Source organism: Salvelinus namaycush, chromosome 19 (genome assembly GCF_016432855.1).
Source record: "Salvelinus namaycush isolate Seneca chromosome 19, SaNama_1.0, whole genome shotgun sequence".
Taxonomy (NCBI): domain Eukaryota; kingdom Metazoa; phylum Chordata; class Actinopteri; order Salmoniformes; family Salmonidae; genus Salvelinus; species Salvelinus namaycush.
In genome coordinates this window covers 6099014-6113428 of record NC_052325.1, presented here as the reverse complement: position 1 = coordinate 6113428, position 14415 = coordinate 6099014, and the positions used below count along the sequence as shown (strand labels likewise).

Here is a 14415-nt window from a genome sequence, read left to right as displayed (position 1 = left end):
TCAATCAATCAACTGTATTTTATAAAGCCCTTGTTACATCAGCTTTCATAGATAACCAGCAGGATCAGATAAAAACAATGATGGTTACAGAAGACAAACACTTCAACGCTTCAAGACTCAATATCAGTTTACTTTTCATAGTCAGGAATTCAAGGTGGAGTGGATCACATTAGGATACAGGGCTGTTGAGGAACAAGTCGTTCAACAACTTGAGCGGGGGCCTGTGATCTATTGTTGAGGTCCCTCATGAACATTTCCCTCTCTCTACTCTGTCCCTCAGCCTGCTGCTTGAATAATTCCTGCAGAGCCTTCTGATTCTGGGCATTGGCTTCCCTTTCCAATTGATTATTCTTCTTAATCTCCAAGATCTCTTGTCTCATCAGCTCAGCCTTCTCCTTATGGCCCTTCTCCAGGAGATCTTTCTGCTCCTGCATCCTGCGGTCCAGGGTCCTGTTGAACTCCTGCTGCTCTTGCTTCTTCTCCTTCTCCATCTTCTCCTTCAAGTACTTCTCCTGGCGAATGCGATTGTTCTCAATGGTGCGCTCCATCTCTGCCTGTTGCTCCTTGAATGCTGCCTTCTCGTGCTCCAGCTCAGCTGTTTTCATCTTCTCAGCTGGAAGAGCCATGGAGAGCGAGAAATAAGTAGGAAAACTGGACAACTCATTTTCTCATACAGATTCACACTCATTAAAACCCTCTAGAGTCTATTGGCGCAATGGTGCGTCAATCTAAGTAACAAAATAAAAAAATACCCATTAAAATCTGGCAGATTTAAACTAGAGATTTATTTTGCATTGAGCTGAGTCTCAATCCACCACATCCATTTATGTCACCCTTCCGCATCTGCGGTGGAAAGGGGCAGATCTACTGCTCTGTTTGTCAGACCGGGAGACATCATGAAAATTGGTCTTCTCATGAAAACATCTGTAGTATCCGAGCGGTTTGGTCTACAAACTAATATGACCACTCTGTAGAAAGTGGAGACTCTCACGGACATCTTGTTCCCCGTTTTGCTCTATTACCACAAGTGTCACGGGACTCATCTGAAGGTAACCCAGCACCGGTTTAAAAAGGAGGTAGCTTTGTGCCAACAAAAAAAGGGTTAAATATTTGTAAAAAAAGTATATATTTTTTCCCCCGAGCTTTCTTATATCTCCTAGATTTAGGACAGACATTTCAAAACCGTATTCCTTACAATTTCATTTTTGACTGTCTTTTTTTGCCATTTAAGAGTGTGTTATTTAATGCGTTTCTAAGGCTGAATTCAATATTTGATAAAATAATTGTTTTATATAGACTGTTTTGTACTTTTAAGAATTAATCAAACAACAAATGGGCGAGATGATCGTTGCTGGACCAGGCAAACACATTTTGAGTTACTTTGTAAATCAATTTCATTTCCACTGTAAATTACCCTCAACAGCACATATTGCATGTTTGAAGAGGGGCGATTATTCAGTGCTTTGCAGTGGTGAGCTGGTTCATAGCTCGGGTCTGGTCTATTCCCCTTGATTTTAAAGAGCAACTGCCTGTAAAAAACAGACTTCTCATTTAGTTAATCGATATGAGTCCAACATTTATTCTACTATTAAAATGTACTAAAAAGTGTATAAAGGATCATTTTGGTCATGAAGTCAGTCCCAAAACAGATTTGTGGTCGTGACGGCATCACAATGTAAATGAAGGTTGGGTTTGTATCAATCCTGCCCACATGCCCCCTGCTGGCAGCATGCAAGTAATCATCAATTCAGAGTGCAGCTGCACGCAACCCGATCGTAATGCCTGAGTTAAATTTGGGTTCAATTTGGATATCCCTACGGCGCTAGTTAGTTGGGCACCAGATTGGTAGACAGTGCATCCAGAAAGTATTCATACCCCTTGACTTATTCCACATGTTGTTGTTTTGTTGATTAAATATGTTTTTTCTCTCACCTACCTACAAACATTAACCTACAATAACAACATGTTTAAACTTTTAAAAAAATACAAAAATGGCCCCAGTCCTTAACAATTACAAGCATACCCATAACATGATGCAGTCACCACTATGCTTGAAAATATGGAGAGTGGTACTCAGCAATGTGTTATTGTAACGGCTTTCGTCGGTTGAAGGAGAGGACCAAAGCGCAGCGTGGTATGTATCCATATTTATTAGAATAGTTCTTCAAATACGAACAAAACAATAAACAAACAAAAACCAACGAAGCTACAGTCCTGAACTAGAGAACATAAAACACATGAACACATGAACAGGAACAATCACCCACAAACCAACAGTGAAAAACAGGCTACCTTAATATGGTTCCCAATGAGAGACAATGACAAACACCTGCCTCTGATTGAGAACCATATTAGGCCAAACAACAAACCCAACATAGAAACACAAAACATAGAATGTCCAACCATCTCACGTCCTGAACAACTAAACAAAGACTAAACAAAGGAAATAAGGTCAGGAACGTGACAGTTCTATTAGATTTACCCCAAACATAACACTTTGCATTCATAACAAAAAGTAAATTTCTTAGCCACATTTTTTGCAGTATTACTTGAGTGCCTTGTTGCAAACAGGATGCATCTTTTGGAATAGTTTTGTTCTGTACAGGCTTCCATCTTTTCACTCTGTCAATTAGGTGAGTATTGTGAAGTAACTACAATGTTGTTGTTCCATCCTCAGTTTTCTTCTATCACAGCCATTAAACTCTGTAACTGTTTTAATGTCACCATTGACCTAATAGTGAAATCGCTGAGTGGTTTCCTTCCTCTACGGCAACTGAGTTAATAAGTAGGACGCCTGTATCTTTGTAAAGACTGGGTGTATTCCATCCAAAGTGTAATTAATAACTTCACCATGCTCAAAGGGATATTCAGCGTCAGCTTTTATTCTTTTTACCCATCTACCAATAGGTGACCTTTGCGAGGTGTAACAGTATAACTTTAGTCCGTCCCCTTGCCCCGACCCGGGCGCAAACCAGGGACCCTCTGCACACATCAACAACAGTCACCCTCAAAGCATCTTTACCCATTGCAGAGCAAGGGGAGCCACCACTTCAAGGTCTCAAAGCGAGTGACGTCACCCGTCACCGATTGAAACGCTATTAGCGCGCACCACCGCTAACTAGCTAGCCATTTCACATCGGTTACAGAGGCATTGGAAAACCTCCCTGGTCTTTATGGTTGAATCTGTGTTTGAAAAAGTCAAGGGGTGGGAATACTTTCTGAAGGGACTGGAAATAAAATCATATCATTCAAAATACAGATCGTAGCAAAATGCTTATTTGTAAAATCTGTCATAATTTATATGTTCTAGCCAGCCACCAGTAAAACTTTTAACTCCATATTACTTAAAGTTGTCTTTTTGGGCGGGGCTTGGCATTAGGGCGTTGCCACTGGTCTTGTCTTCCGAACATTAACCTCACACAGTTGATTATTATTTTTTAATTGGAAATAAAAAAGATTGAGGTGTCTTACCTTGGATTTCCTTCTCTTTTTCAGTCATTTTTTTGTCAGCTTGCAGGATGGAGTTGGACTCTGCACTCTTTCCCTTCAGGAACTGCTCCAGAACCTCCTCAGCCTGCAGAAAACAGCCCTTATAGGTTGTTGCATTGAATTTGATTCAAACTGTAACCAGGTGACAAATTTGTTGAAATGTTGGTCATCATTACTGACTAATGATGGATGTTTTGATTCTCTAATACACTACATTGTTGATGTTGTTTGGGTTCTAGCTCTTACCCTGACTCCTTTGTTGGGCTCGGCCCGGTACTGTGCCACTATGTTGTCATGGTGATTGCAGTAAAGCTCATAGCCTCCTGGTGTGGTGTACGTCCCCTTCTTCACCCACTGATCCATCAGAGCAGACAGATTCTCCAGAAGGGCCTTGCACTTCTTCTCAGAGGCATCCTTGTTCTGTTTGAAAAGGTTGACGTTGTGGTTGCCAATGGCCTCCTGAAAGATTTATTGGGAATTTTCAGATTCAGGCATGTGAAACCCGGAATGCCGTGTTCCTACAGTGATAAATTGTTACATATTGGCTCCATATCTATATTAGGCTTTTATTCAATATAGTGTAATTTTTATTCCAAGATTAAAAATCTAATCTGAGCAATGATTTTCGCAGTTGTGTTCTTTTGTCTCTAGAAGTTAATTGATTGAGGAATTGCACTGCTTGGTCATATTCCACCTAGTGTCCTTGGGTCCTACTGGTGTTATTGTTACTGGTGATTATCATTTTGTTGCATAAACTAACCAATAATTTTTCTATTGAACGGCCTTGACGATGTTAAAAATGCATTGTGTGAACCAGGCACAGATCTAGAATGATGATCCATACCGCAAGAGCTTTCAAGAATTCCCCATTTTCGTCTTTGAAGGATCGCTTCATAAACGCCTGTCTGGCCTGGGCCTCTGAGCAAAGCTGGTTCTCTGACAGCTGATTGATGTCCACCGGGAATAAGGCCTTCACATCCTCCATTCCCTCCTGGTACACCGCCAGGCCCTCATCCACAGCAGCCTGGTTCTCAATTTTAGCCATGGCCAACACAGCATTCTCCAGACAAGGCACATTGCCTTTGGCTATGGTCTCCACATAGGTGGTGACCAAGTGCCCCAGCACTGCAATCAGACAGGTGTGAGGAAAAACATGTGCCACTAAATATTTAGTGGTACAATAAAATTCAATATATTTATCAATTTTCACATACTGTACTGTAGGTAGATATCTGACTCACTCTCTCCGGTCAATGTGTGTCCCCCTATAACAGTCTTCGTACGGCTCTCCTGGAAAATGAAGCGGCAGAAAGTATCTGCGACCTCTCTGAATCTTTCAGACAGCTCAGCCTCGTCCATGGAGTCCAGTCGTTGCATGTTGTCAGGAGTTGTAGGGGAGGGGAACACAAAACACTTGCGTGAGGGGAAGAAGTTCCGGATGCACTCTCGCGGGAAGTTGTAGTCATTGATCTTTTTACTAGTACCTGAAAGATAACATTGGCATTACTAGTTTTTATATTACAAGCAGATCTTAGACGTCCCAATAATATCTCCTTTCTCCTCCAACCTATCAGAGCTCTTACAGCATGAACTGACATGTTATCAACCCATTCATAGGATCAGAGAATGAATCTAGTATTGAAAGCATAAGCTACAGCTAGCTAGCACTGCAGTGTATGAAGTGTGATGAGTAATTGACTCAAAGAGAAAGACAATAGTTTAACAGATTTTAACTAATTAATTTCTTTAAAAATGAAGGAGAAGCGATGGAGAGTGTATTTTTTGTTGTATTTTTTCCACTTTCAGTTAGCTAGTGAATGCAGCTAGCTAGTTTAGCCTACTCAAACAACCGGCTAAAACAGCGAGGGATGCTATGTTACCTAGCTGGAAAAGTCTAACATTGAAACTCTTCCAAGGTAAGCTTTTGGTTTTAGTAATTTATTGCCACCAGGGCCCACCGGTTTAACTGCTAAACTGCTTGCTGACTGTTAACTGTAACGTTATTGCATGAATGTAGCGGGTTTAGTAACACCTTACTTCTATTAGCTATGTTGACTATGACGTTAGCTAATATGGTGACAATGATGCAGATGTGTGTAGTAGTTAGCAGTTATGATATGAAGGTTTGACTTAGATTTTTTTTTGCCTGGTCACAGACAGCTGATGTGTTGTGCACTGAAGTCTACAACTGAAGGGAAAATGGTGACAGGTGGAGAGCGTGTAGACGCGCGAAGGAATTATATATTTATATGTAAATATATATATAAAATGAGCAAAATGATCATGCCGTTTGTATGTGGCTGCTATGAAACGAACAGTGTTTGCGTGTGATCAGGGGTGTATTCATTCCGCCGATTCTGTTGAAAAACATTTCTTAAGCTTTCTGCCAATATCAGAAATGTCTATGTCCTGGGAAATGCTCTTGTTACTTACAACCTCATGTTAATCGCATTAGCCTACGTTAGCTCAACTGTCCCGTGGAAGGGACACCGATCCCGAAGAAGTAATTAAACTGGGTGAATGGAATATGAATGACAGTCATCCAATATGCTGTAATAGAAATCAGGCCATGCTCATGAAAAAAAAGAATCTTCCTCCCTCATCTTCAACGTCACCGACCGCCTCTGTTTCATTCATCTGCTTGATCTTATATTTATCATCACATTGAAGTGTTTTACCACGCTCTTTTCAGGACAACCAGACTACATGTAGAACAACAATTTGACATAAACAGTTGCATTCGTGAGATTTATTTCAAATGTAAAAAAAGTTAAAAATACGGTCCGACTTAACAGAAACCTGATAAACAGCATTTTCATAAAAAAAATTTTAAGTCCAGAAATTGTTTGCTCAGTGGGAAACTAATATCCAACTACTCAGTGACGACTGTGTGGAGTTTGGAGTTTGTGACAGCAACTATGTGATCATATTACAGTATTATAGACACTATGACCTGGGATTTACTATGATCTTCTATGTAGAAGAACCCCGTACAGTATTATAGACACTATGTCCTGGGATTTCCTATGATCTTCTATGTAGAAGAATACCTGACAGTATTATAGACACTATGGCCTGGGATTTCCTATGATCTTCTATGTAGAAGAACCCCTTACAGTATTATAGATACTATGTTCTGGGATTTCCTATGATCTTCTATCTAGAAGAACCCCTTCCTGTATTATAGACACTGTCCTGGGATTTCCTGTCTTCTATCTAGAAGAACCCCTTCCTGTATTATAGACACTGTCCTGGGATTTCCTGTCTTCTTCTATGTAGAAGATGTAGAAGTTTGTGTGTCCAAGCTTTTCATATTGGGGTCATAATGGTCCGTAGCTCAAACTTTTTGGACATTAGACTTTTTTTTGTGAGAAGAACCGTTTTCGGGATCCGTCCTTGTCACACAAACTCCACTCTAGCTCAGCCCCCATTAATTACACATGTTAATGGTTGGTATCTGTGGATACAGAAGGAATAGACGAATCTGATGCAAAAAAAGGAGTATGTAGCTCAAACACACAATGTTTTAAAGGGGTTGAAGTTAATGAATCACGCCAGTGTGATTGTGGGACTCAAAGCGAGTTCCTACCTGCGCAGCCACCTGGCTCCTGTGCGCTCCTGTCACCAGTTAGGATGAGGCTACCCGAAGAGAGAGGGTGGCCAGGTTCGGTGGGTATCCCCGCTGCCTGTGCCTGCCTCGGTCAAGCACCGTTTGCCTCTCTTCCCAGACATGTTGAACGGTCCGGTCCCACCCCAGTAAACCGTTTCCTACCTGGACTTTTGAGACTGGGCTAGCTAAACAAGCACTGCATATAACTAGCTATTCCTACCTGCCCATGGTGGAGTTGCTGGGTTAGCTGCCCTGTTAAGAATACGTAGCGTAAAGTCACTTGGTTATTCTAAATAGACTGCATCGGTCACAGATGCTAGCTTAGGTTATACAGGTATAGCAGGTTATACAGTCTCATGGAAGCACTACATATGTTGGAAGCTTGTCTTGTTTAATGTTCCCCCCCTTTGTTACCCCACGTTCCACGGTGTCAACGGGGTTCAGGGGCTATATCAATCTCTCCAGAGTGAGAGTGAAAAGTTGGGTATTTGTCCACAAGGGGGCGCCCCTCCCCCATAGGTGGCTCATTACTGAGATTCATTGCTGTTCCCTGCCTGGATCTCAATGGTCTCTGGTGTCTCGTGATACAGGTTATGGTCTCTATAGGTGATTAGTTGCTGGTAGCGGAGTTGAGGGAACGAGCAGGGTTGGACACGACCACCCTATTATCCAACACAAAGTCTCTGTGGTTCATATGAGCCCCCAAATGAGCTGTCTGTCTCCAGCTCAACTCTTTTCATTCCTGGGAATTAGGTCTGTTACAACAGCTGTCTGTTCTATTCCCAGCTATGTTACAATGTATTTTTTCGCCAGTAGCTATGACTTGTCGGTAGGGTAACCTCCATGATAAGGCTTTTTCCCTAGGTCTATTTGTAATGCATGCGTTCCAGTGCTGGGTACCAGCCGGTTGCCGGAAGGCATCTTACCGCCTAAACCGAGTGAGGCTCTAGGCTCATCACTGATCGCTGGAGCCTGTGTACCCAGAGTGGGCAATACTTTAGGCAAACCTTGGCACATGAACAGGTTTTTCAACTGAGATCCACAGTGTTCACGGTTGTAAAAAGTGTTGTGTCTCCCACATATGAGTTAGATGAAAAGTGTCCCATCTCCATGTTGAGACACACAGTTGTCAAGATTGGTGGAAGAATCTCTCCCAGTCCCAGGATTTCATTGGCCTTATCAGGCATGATTGTAGATCCTTCATCCGAAGTCGCGAGAGTGTGACTCCCCATAGTATGTTGTACTCCTTCAGGGAACAGTAGTTATAGTCATAACGCTACGCTTTGCATCATACCGTGGTATATTGTCTGATATACACACAGCTGGAATGCTATTTGAACCAATCAGCATCTAGATCTCAAACTACCTGGTTTATAATAATGACATTCACCTTTCTTGAGTTGCAGGGAATTCTCCAGATACTGGTCTGGAGTGATTTCTCTGCCGTCGATCTCGAGCTGTAGAGTGAAATCTCTGACGGTCCACACAAAATTAGGAAAGAACTGCATAAACTGGGTGCCCTCTCCTTCCTCCTTATCGTCAGTGGAAGACTTCACCTTGATCATCTCTGTCAGCTCGTTAACATATCTGTAGGACCGGTTGAGGATTGATACAGGAGTTCCCAAAGCTCATGTCAATGTCATGAACAGTTTGAGTACAGGGGCTTGAATTTCAGGGAAATTACAAACAAAAAAAACAAAAAAAACCAAGTAATTTTCAGTTTAGATTTCAACTGACACAGTAACGTCATTTGTTTGAAAGTCACAGACATTGCTTTTAGTCAACACCAGCTCTTCATGTTCACTAAAGCTAAGAATCAATCCTGGGAACCGGCATCCTGAGATTTCTCAAGCCCTTTACAGTTTCCAGAGAAATAAATTACTATTTAGTTGGCACATTATGAACATTTAAATTCTCTACCATATCAGTGATTAGGTCTAGCCTACAATTAAATAATGATAAAAATATACATACAAATTCATGAAAATGTCCATCACAATTAGCCTGGCTACCACTAATATGTCTGAGATGACTGTCAAAAGCCTAACAAACAAGCAAACTATCATATCAAATACCACAACAGATTATGTCCACAAGATGCCACAGAATGGAGCCAAATGTTGACCCAAAAGGATACTGAAGCTTCTCCACAGCATCATTGTTGATGGTCCCTTGACTGTTGTAGACCAGAGTACTGCTTAACAGAATGGCCAGGGAGAAGATCCAGGCATCATTCTTAGAATCCCCCTGAAACAAGTATCACAACATGTATTGGATCTCTGACTAAGTAATCATCTCATTTAAATGACGAGTGTGCAGATATGTGTTCACTGTGCTTGGTTAGTAATCTAAGAGGAATGTGAATGTGTAATGTGGATTGTAAAGAGATTGAACTTTGACCCCCCACCTTCTCCACATCCCCCAGTCCCTCTGTATCCAGCAGCACCAGGGTGTGGTCTGTTTTTTCAGGATGAGGGACACACCACATCCAGATACCCTTAGTCTTGGACTGGATGGTGGCTCCAAGGGCAAAACCTATATCAACATAGATTGTTGAGGACATTTACAGTATAAATATTAAACCAGCCTATAACACTGTTACAGAGCTCGATCAAAGCTACTGCAGACCAGAACTAGCTAGCTACTAGCAAAGCCCTAGACCAGAGTTAGTTAGTACGGACCAGAACTAGCTAACTACTAAATCAAATCAAATCAAATTTTATTAGTCACATACACATGGTTAGCAGATGTTAATGCGAGTGTAGCGAAATGCTTGTGCTTCTAGTTCCGACAATGCAGTAATAACAACAAGTAATCTAACCTAACAATTCCACAACTACTACCTTATACACACAAGTGTAAAGGGATAAAGAATATGTACATAAAGATATATGAATGAGTGATGGTACAGAACGGCATAGGCAAGATGCAGTAGATGGTATAGAGTACGGTATATACATATGAGATGAGTACTGTAGGGTATGTAAACATAAAGTGGCATAGTTTAAAGTGGCTAGTGGTACATGTATTACATAAAGATGGCAAGAAGAACCTAGCTAAGCCTTAGACCAGAGTTAGTTAGTGCGGACCAGAAATAGCTAACTACTAGCAACGCCCTAGACCAGAGTTAGTTAGTGCAGACCAGAACTACTGCAGACCAGAACTAGCTAACTACTAGCAAAGCCCTAGACCAGAGTTAGTTAGTGCGTACCAGAACTACTGCAGACCAGAACTAGCTAGCTACTAGCAAAACCCTAGACCAGAGTTAGTTAGTGCAGACCAGAACTACTGCAGACCAGAACTAGGGGGGTAGGGGGAGATAGTTGCCCCATTTTAGGGGACAAAAAGTATTGGGACAAAATTCACTAAGAAATAAATGGTAAATAATGTTGTGTCATATTTGAGTCACTTTTGTTGTAAATAAGAATAGTATATGTTTGGTAACACAATGTGGATGCTACCATGATTATGCATAGTCCTGAATGAATCGTGAATAATGATGAGTGAGAAAGTTCATACCCCCAAGACATGCTAACCTCTCACCTTTACAATAACAGGGGAGGTTAGCATTTTATATCATACCTCCAAGACATGCTAACCTCTCACCATTACAATAACAGGGGAGGTTAGCATTTTATATCATATCTCCAAGACATGCTACCCTCTCACCATTACAATAACAGGGGAGGTTAGCATTTTATATCATACCCCCAAGACATGCTAACCTCTCACTATTACAATAACAGGGGAGTTTAGCATTTTATATCATACCTCCAAGACATGCTAACCTCTCACCATTACAATAACAGGGGAGGTTAGCATTTTATATCATTCCATCAAGACATGCTAACCTCTCACCATTACAATAACAGGGGAGTTTAGCATTTTATATCATACCTCCAAGACATGCTAACCTCTCACCATTACAATAACAGGGGAGGTTAGCATTTTATATCATACCACCAAGACATGCTAACTTCTCACCATTACAATAACAGGGGAAGTTATCAATTTTTGGGGGTATGATATTTGTGCGTCTAACTTTCTCAATCATTATTATTCACGATTCATTCAGGACTCTGTGTAATCATGGTAGCATCCACATTAATGGAGACGTGTTTAGAAACATTATTTTCTTATTTTCAATAAAAGTGAGTCCAAGATGACACAACACATTATTTACCATTCATTTCCATTTGGCACAAAATAATCTGAAACAACCAAAACCAACAGCAAATGGATCCAACAAGTTTGCAGAGTCACAAGGTTGATATCATCATTGTGTTCCAGGAATATAGGACCAAATACTAAACCTACTTTAATACACATGAATCTGTCCTAATACTTTTGGTCCCTAAAAAAAGGGGGACTATGTACAAAAAGTGCTGTAATTTCTAAACGGTTCACTTGGTATGGATGAAAATACCCTCAAAATAAAGCTGACAGTCTACAGCTTAACCTCATATTCATTGTATAATTTCAAATCCAAAGTGCTGGAGTACAGAGCCAAAACACAAAATGTGTACCAATACGTTGTTTGCTCACTCTATATCTACTGTATATATATATCTACTGTATATATATTTTTGTAGCTCAGTCGGGGTCTCAACTTACTATTGAGAGTCAGAAAAGTAGAATACACAAAGTGAAACTTCAAAATGTGTTGGTGAATCAGCACATACCCTCTTGTTACTGCACGTCATTTACTCAATTAGCCCACGGCAGCTTTTACTGTAGATTGCTAGGTAAGGTATTCCAGACAATTATCTAACCCTAGGCTTAATCATCACCAAATGACCGACCGGACAAGCAGGGCATGTGCTCAGGGACCCTGACCTCCAGGGGGTTTCTGTTGATTTTGTTATATGTTATCTGCCACATTTGGGGTGGCAGGGTAGCCTTGTGGTTAGAGCATTGGGCTAGTAACTGAAAAGTTGCAAGTTCAAATCCCTGAGCTGACAAATTACAAATCTGTCGTTCTGCCCCTGAACAAGGCAGTTAACCCACTGTTCCTAGGACGTCATTGAAAATAAGAGTTTGTTCTTAACTGACTTGCCTAGTTAAATAAAGACAAAATGTGTGTAATCGCAGGAAATGTGCTTTAAAATGGCAAACCTTTCTCACCACCCCATGGCAAAATGTGTAGAATTGCAGGAAATGCATTTTAACACCAAAAACATTTGGGGCCCCCAAAAGGCTCTGACCACTACCACTACAACTTCTTTAATTACCATCAACACCAAATGTTTGTCAGGAAAAGTGATTATTTAGTTCCACATGTGTAATTATTCATGATTTATTTGATGTAATTACACATTTTATTGTTCCCATATGTAACTATTGTGATTTGTAATTACATGTTGGAACGTCACCTGTGTATTACCATGGTAATAACTCCTCATGTTGCTACATGTAACTACGCAGTGCCGGTCCAAGGCTAGGACCTGGTAACAACAATCGTAACAAGGCATCCTCTGTCATTAACTACTGGTTATTTTCAATAGGTTTATTAATATGTTATGACCTGGCTCAATGGAAAGGGAAGGGGGATACCTAGTCAGTTGTACAACTGAATGCATTCAACTGAAATGTGTCTTCCTTATTTAACCCAACCCCGTCTGAATCAGAGATGCAATCGACACCAAATCGACCCCAATTTAAGTGTAATTTAAGAACAGCGTAGTTACACAGGATATCCTTGTAATTATCATGTAGCAACTTATTTTAAAGTGAAATCCAGTACTAGGGTATTAAAATGGTGTAAAATACATGTATGTTTGAGGAATTTAAATTATGGGATTTCTGTTGTTTTAAATTTGGCGCCCTGCAGTTTCACTGGCTGTTGACGAGGTGGAACGAACATCCCACATACACTAGAGAAGTTTTAAGGAATCACATTTTTGTGCATAGAGACAACATGGAAATGAATAAAGTAAAAAAATAATATATATATATATATATATATACACATTTTTAAGAACAAATATTGCAACAACTTCTATTCTACTATCTTTCCTACTATCTTTCTACACTTATTATTGTGTAGTTACAGAGTTTTAGGGGAAACTTAATGTACAGTGTTACCAGATGATGTGCAAACCTGTTTGTAAAGAAATATATATTTGTGTCTCTTACCACTTTTCTTCTGAGCCAGCTTGTTCATGAGGTAGGACTTTCCGGTGCGATACAGCCCGACCACCGCCACAACTACGACTCGCTGTTTCAGTCCCATCAGGTAGTCGATGGCCTCAGGTTCTACGCAAAGCTCTCCATCGGCGTTTTTAACGAGGCACATTGGGGAGTCCATGGTCAAGTGGCTTCACAAGATCGCTTCAAAGTCAATGGTTGATACAAGTTCATCATCATTAATACTTATTTTACCTCTATGATGCTATTCCTTGTCATGTCAATAGCAAAATACAACACATTTTGTCATCATTTACATTTAAGTCATTTAGCAGACGCTCTTATCCAGAGCGACTTACAAACCATTTAAATTCCAATAATGATCTGTAACAATAAATAGTAAATAGTTTGACAGCATCTTAAGACAAAATTCTAATGCAGGGATCTCCTGCTCCAGTCCAGTAGTGACTTGTTCTACAGGCTTGTATTGTAGTCCAGCACTAACATGCCTGGTCCAAAATATCAAGGTCCAGACTGAAGATCATTATTAGTATATCATTTGACACAGGTTTATTATTGGTGTTTGTCTGCCAGAGTGATAATAAGACATGAGAACAATTCTACAGCCAAATCAGGGTGGGGCAGCTGATATAGATGAACTCTGAAGAATACCGATCATGAAGGAATGCTTGGGATGGATCTTTTTATAAATGTCTCTTCATAATTATACAACGATCAGAATTTTTCACACCACTGGCCAAGTTTGTCAGGATTAAGTCAGCCAGCGAAGAGTTTGAAGATTATTTTTTTCCTCCATGAATACCTGTGGGTTTGGAAATCAGTACTCAGGTTAAAGTCAGGCTTGATACTCACGTATACTCGTAGTTTCGCTGACAGTCAAGGATCCTCTGCAATGATGCAAAAGCAGTAAGCAGCAGGCTATTTAAAGGCTGCAGACACTGAAAGTGAAAATGACCTGCTGTCTGGTGGAACTTAATCATTACCTAAGTACTACAATGATCCATCAATACAGGAACTGCTGTGGGAAACTACCCCAGATTCCAAGTGCCTTGTATTGATTGGGGAATTTTGTTGTGATAATGTTTGTGGAAGGGGGATGCAGAAATGTTTTGGTCCGTGCTACAGACGGCTATATCGGTTCACTAATGCAGAACAAGCAAAGACAGTGC

The 14415-nt window shown here is 40.6% G+C and overlaps 1 protein-coding gene across 3 annotated transcripts; it reads right to left on the bottom strand.

Moving 5' to 3' along the window:
* On the bottom strand, positions 1 to 14213 carry LOC120064096 (guanylate-binding protein 1-like). Of its 3 annotated transcripts, none has more exons than XM_039014445.1 (10): positions 14099 to 14213; positions 13235 to 13429; positions 9507 to 9634; positions 9237 to 9346; positions 8490 to 8686; positions 4731 to 4973; positions 4334 to 4650; positions 3736 to 3948; positions 3472 to 3574; positions 1 to 613 (listed from the first exon to the last, which is right to left on the bottom strand). In XM_039014445.1, exons 2-10 carry the CDS (start codon positions 13404 to 13406, stop codon positions 165 to 167), a joined length of 1932 nt encoding a protein of 643 aa, XP_038870373.1. In that variant the 5' UTR covers positions 13407 to 13429; positions 14099 to 14213; the 3' UTR covers positions 1 to 164. The 3 variants fall into 3 exon arrangements, with proteins under 3 accessions (XP_038870373.1, XP_038870374.1, XP_038870376.1); XM_039014446.1 differs by having other exon boundaries at positions 4334 to 4614; XM_039014448.1 differs by lacking the exons at positions 13235 to 13429; positions 14099 to 14213 and adding an exon at positions 11782 to 11882.
* Positions 14214 to 14415: the final 202 nt, after the last annotated feature.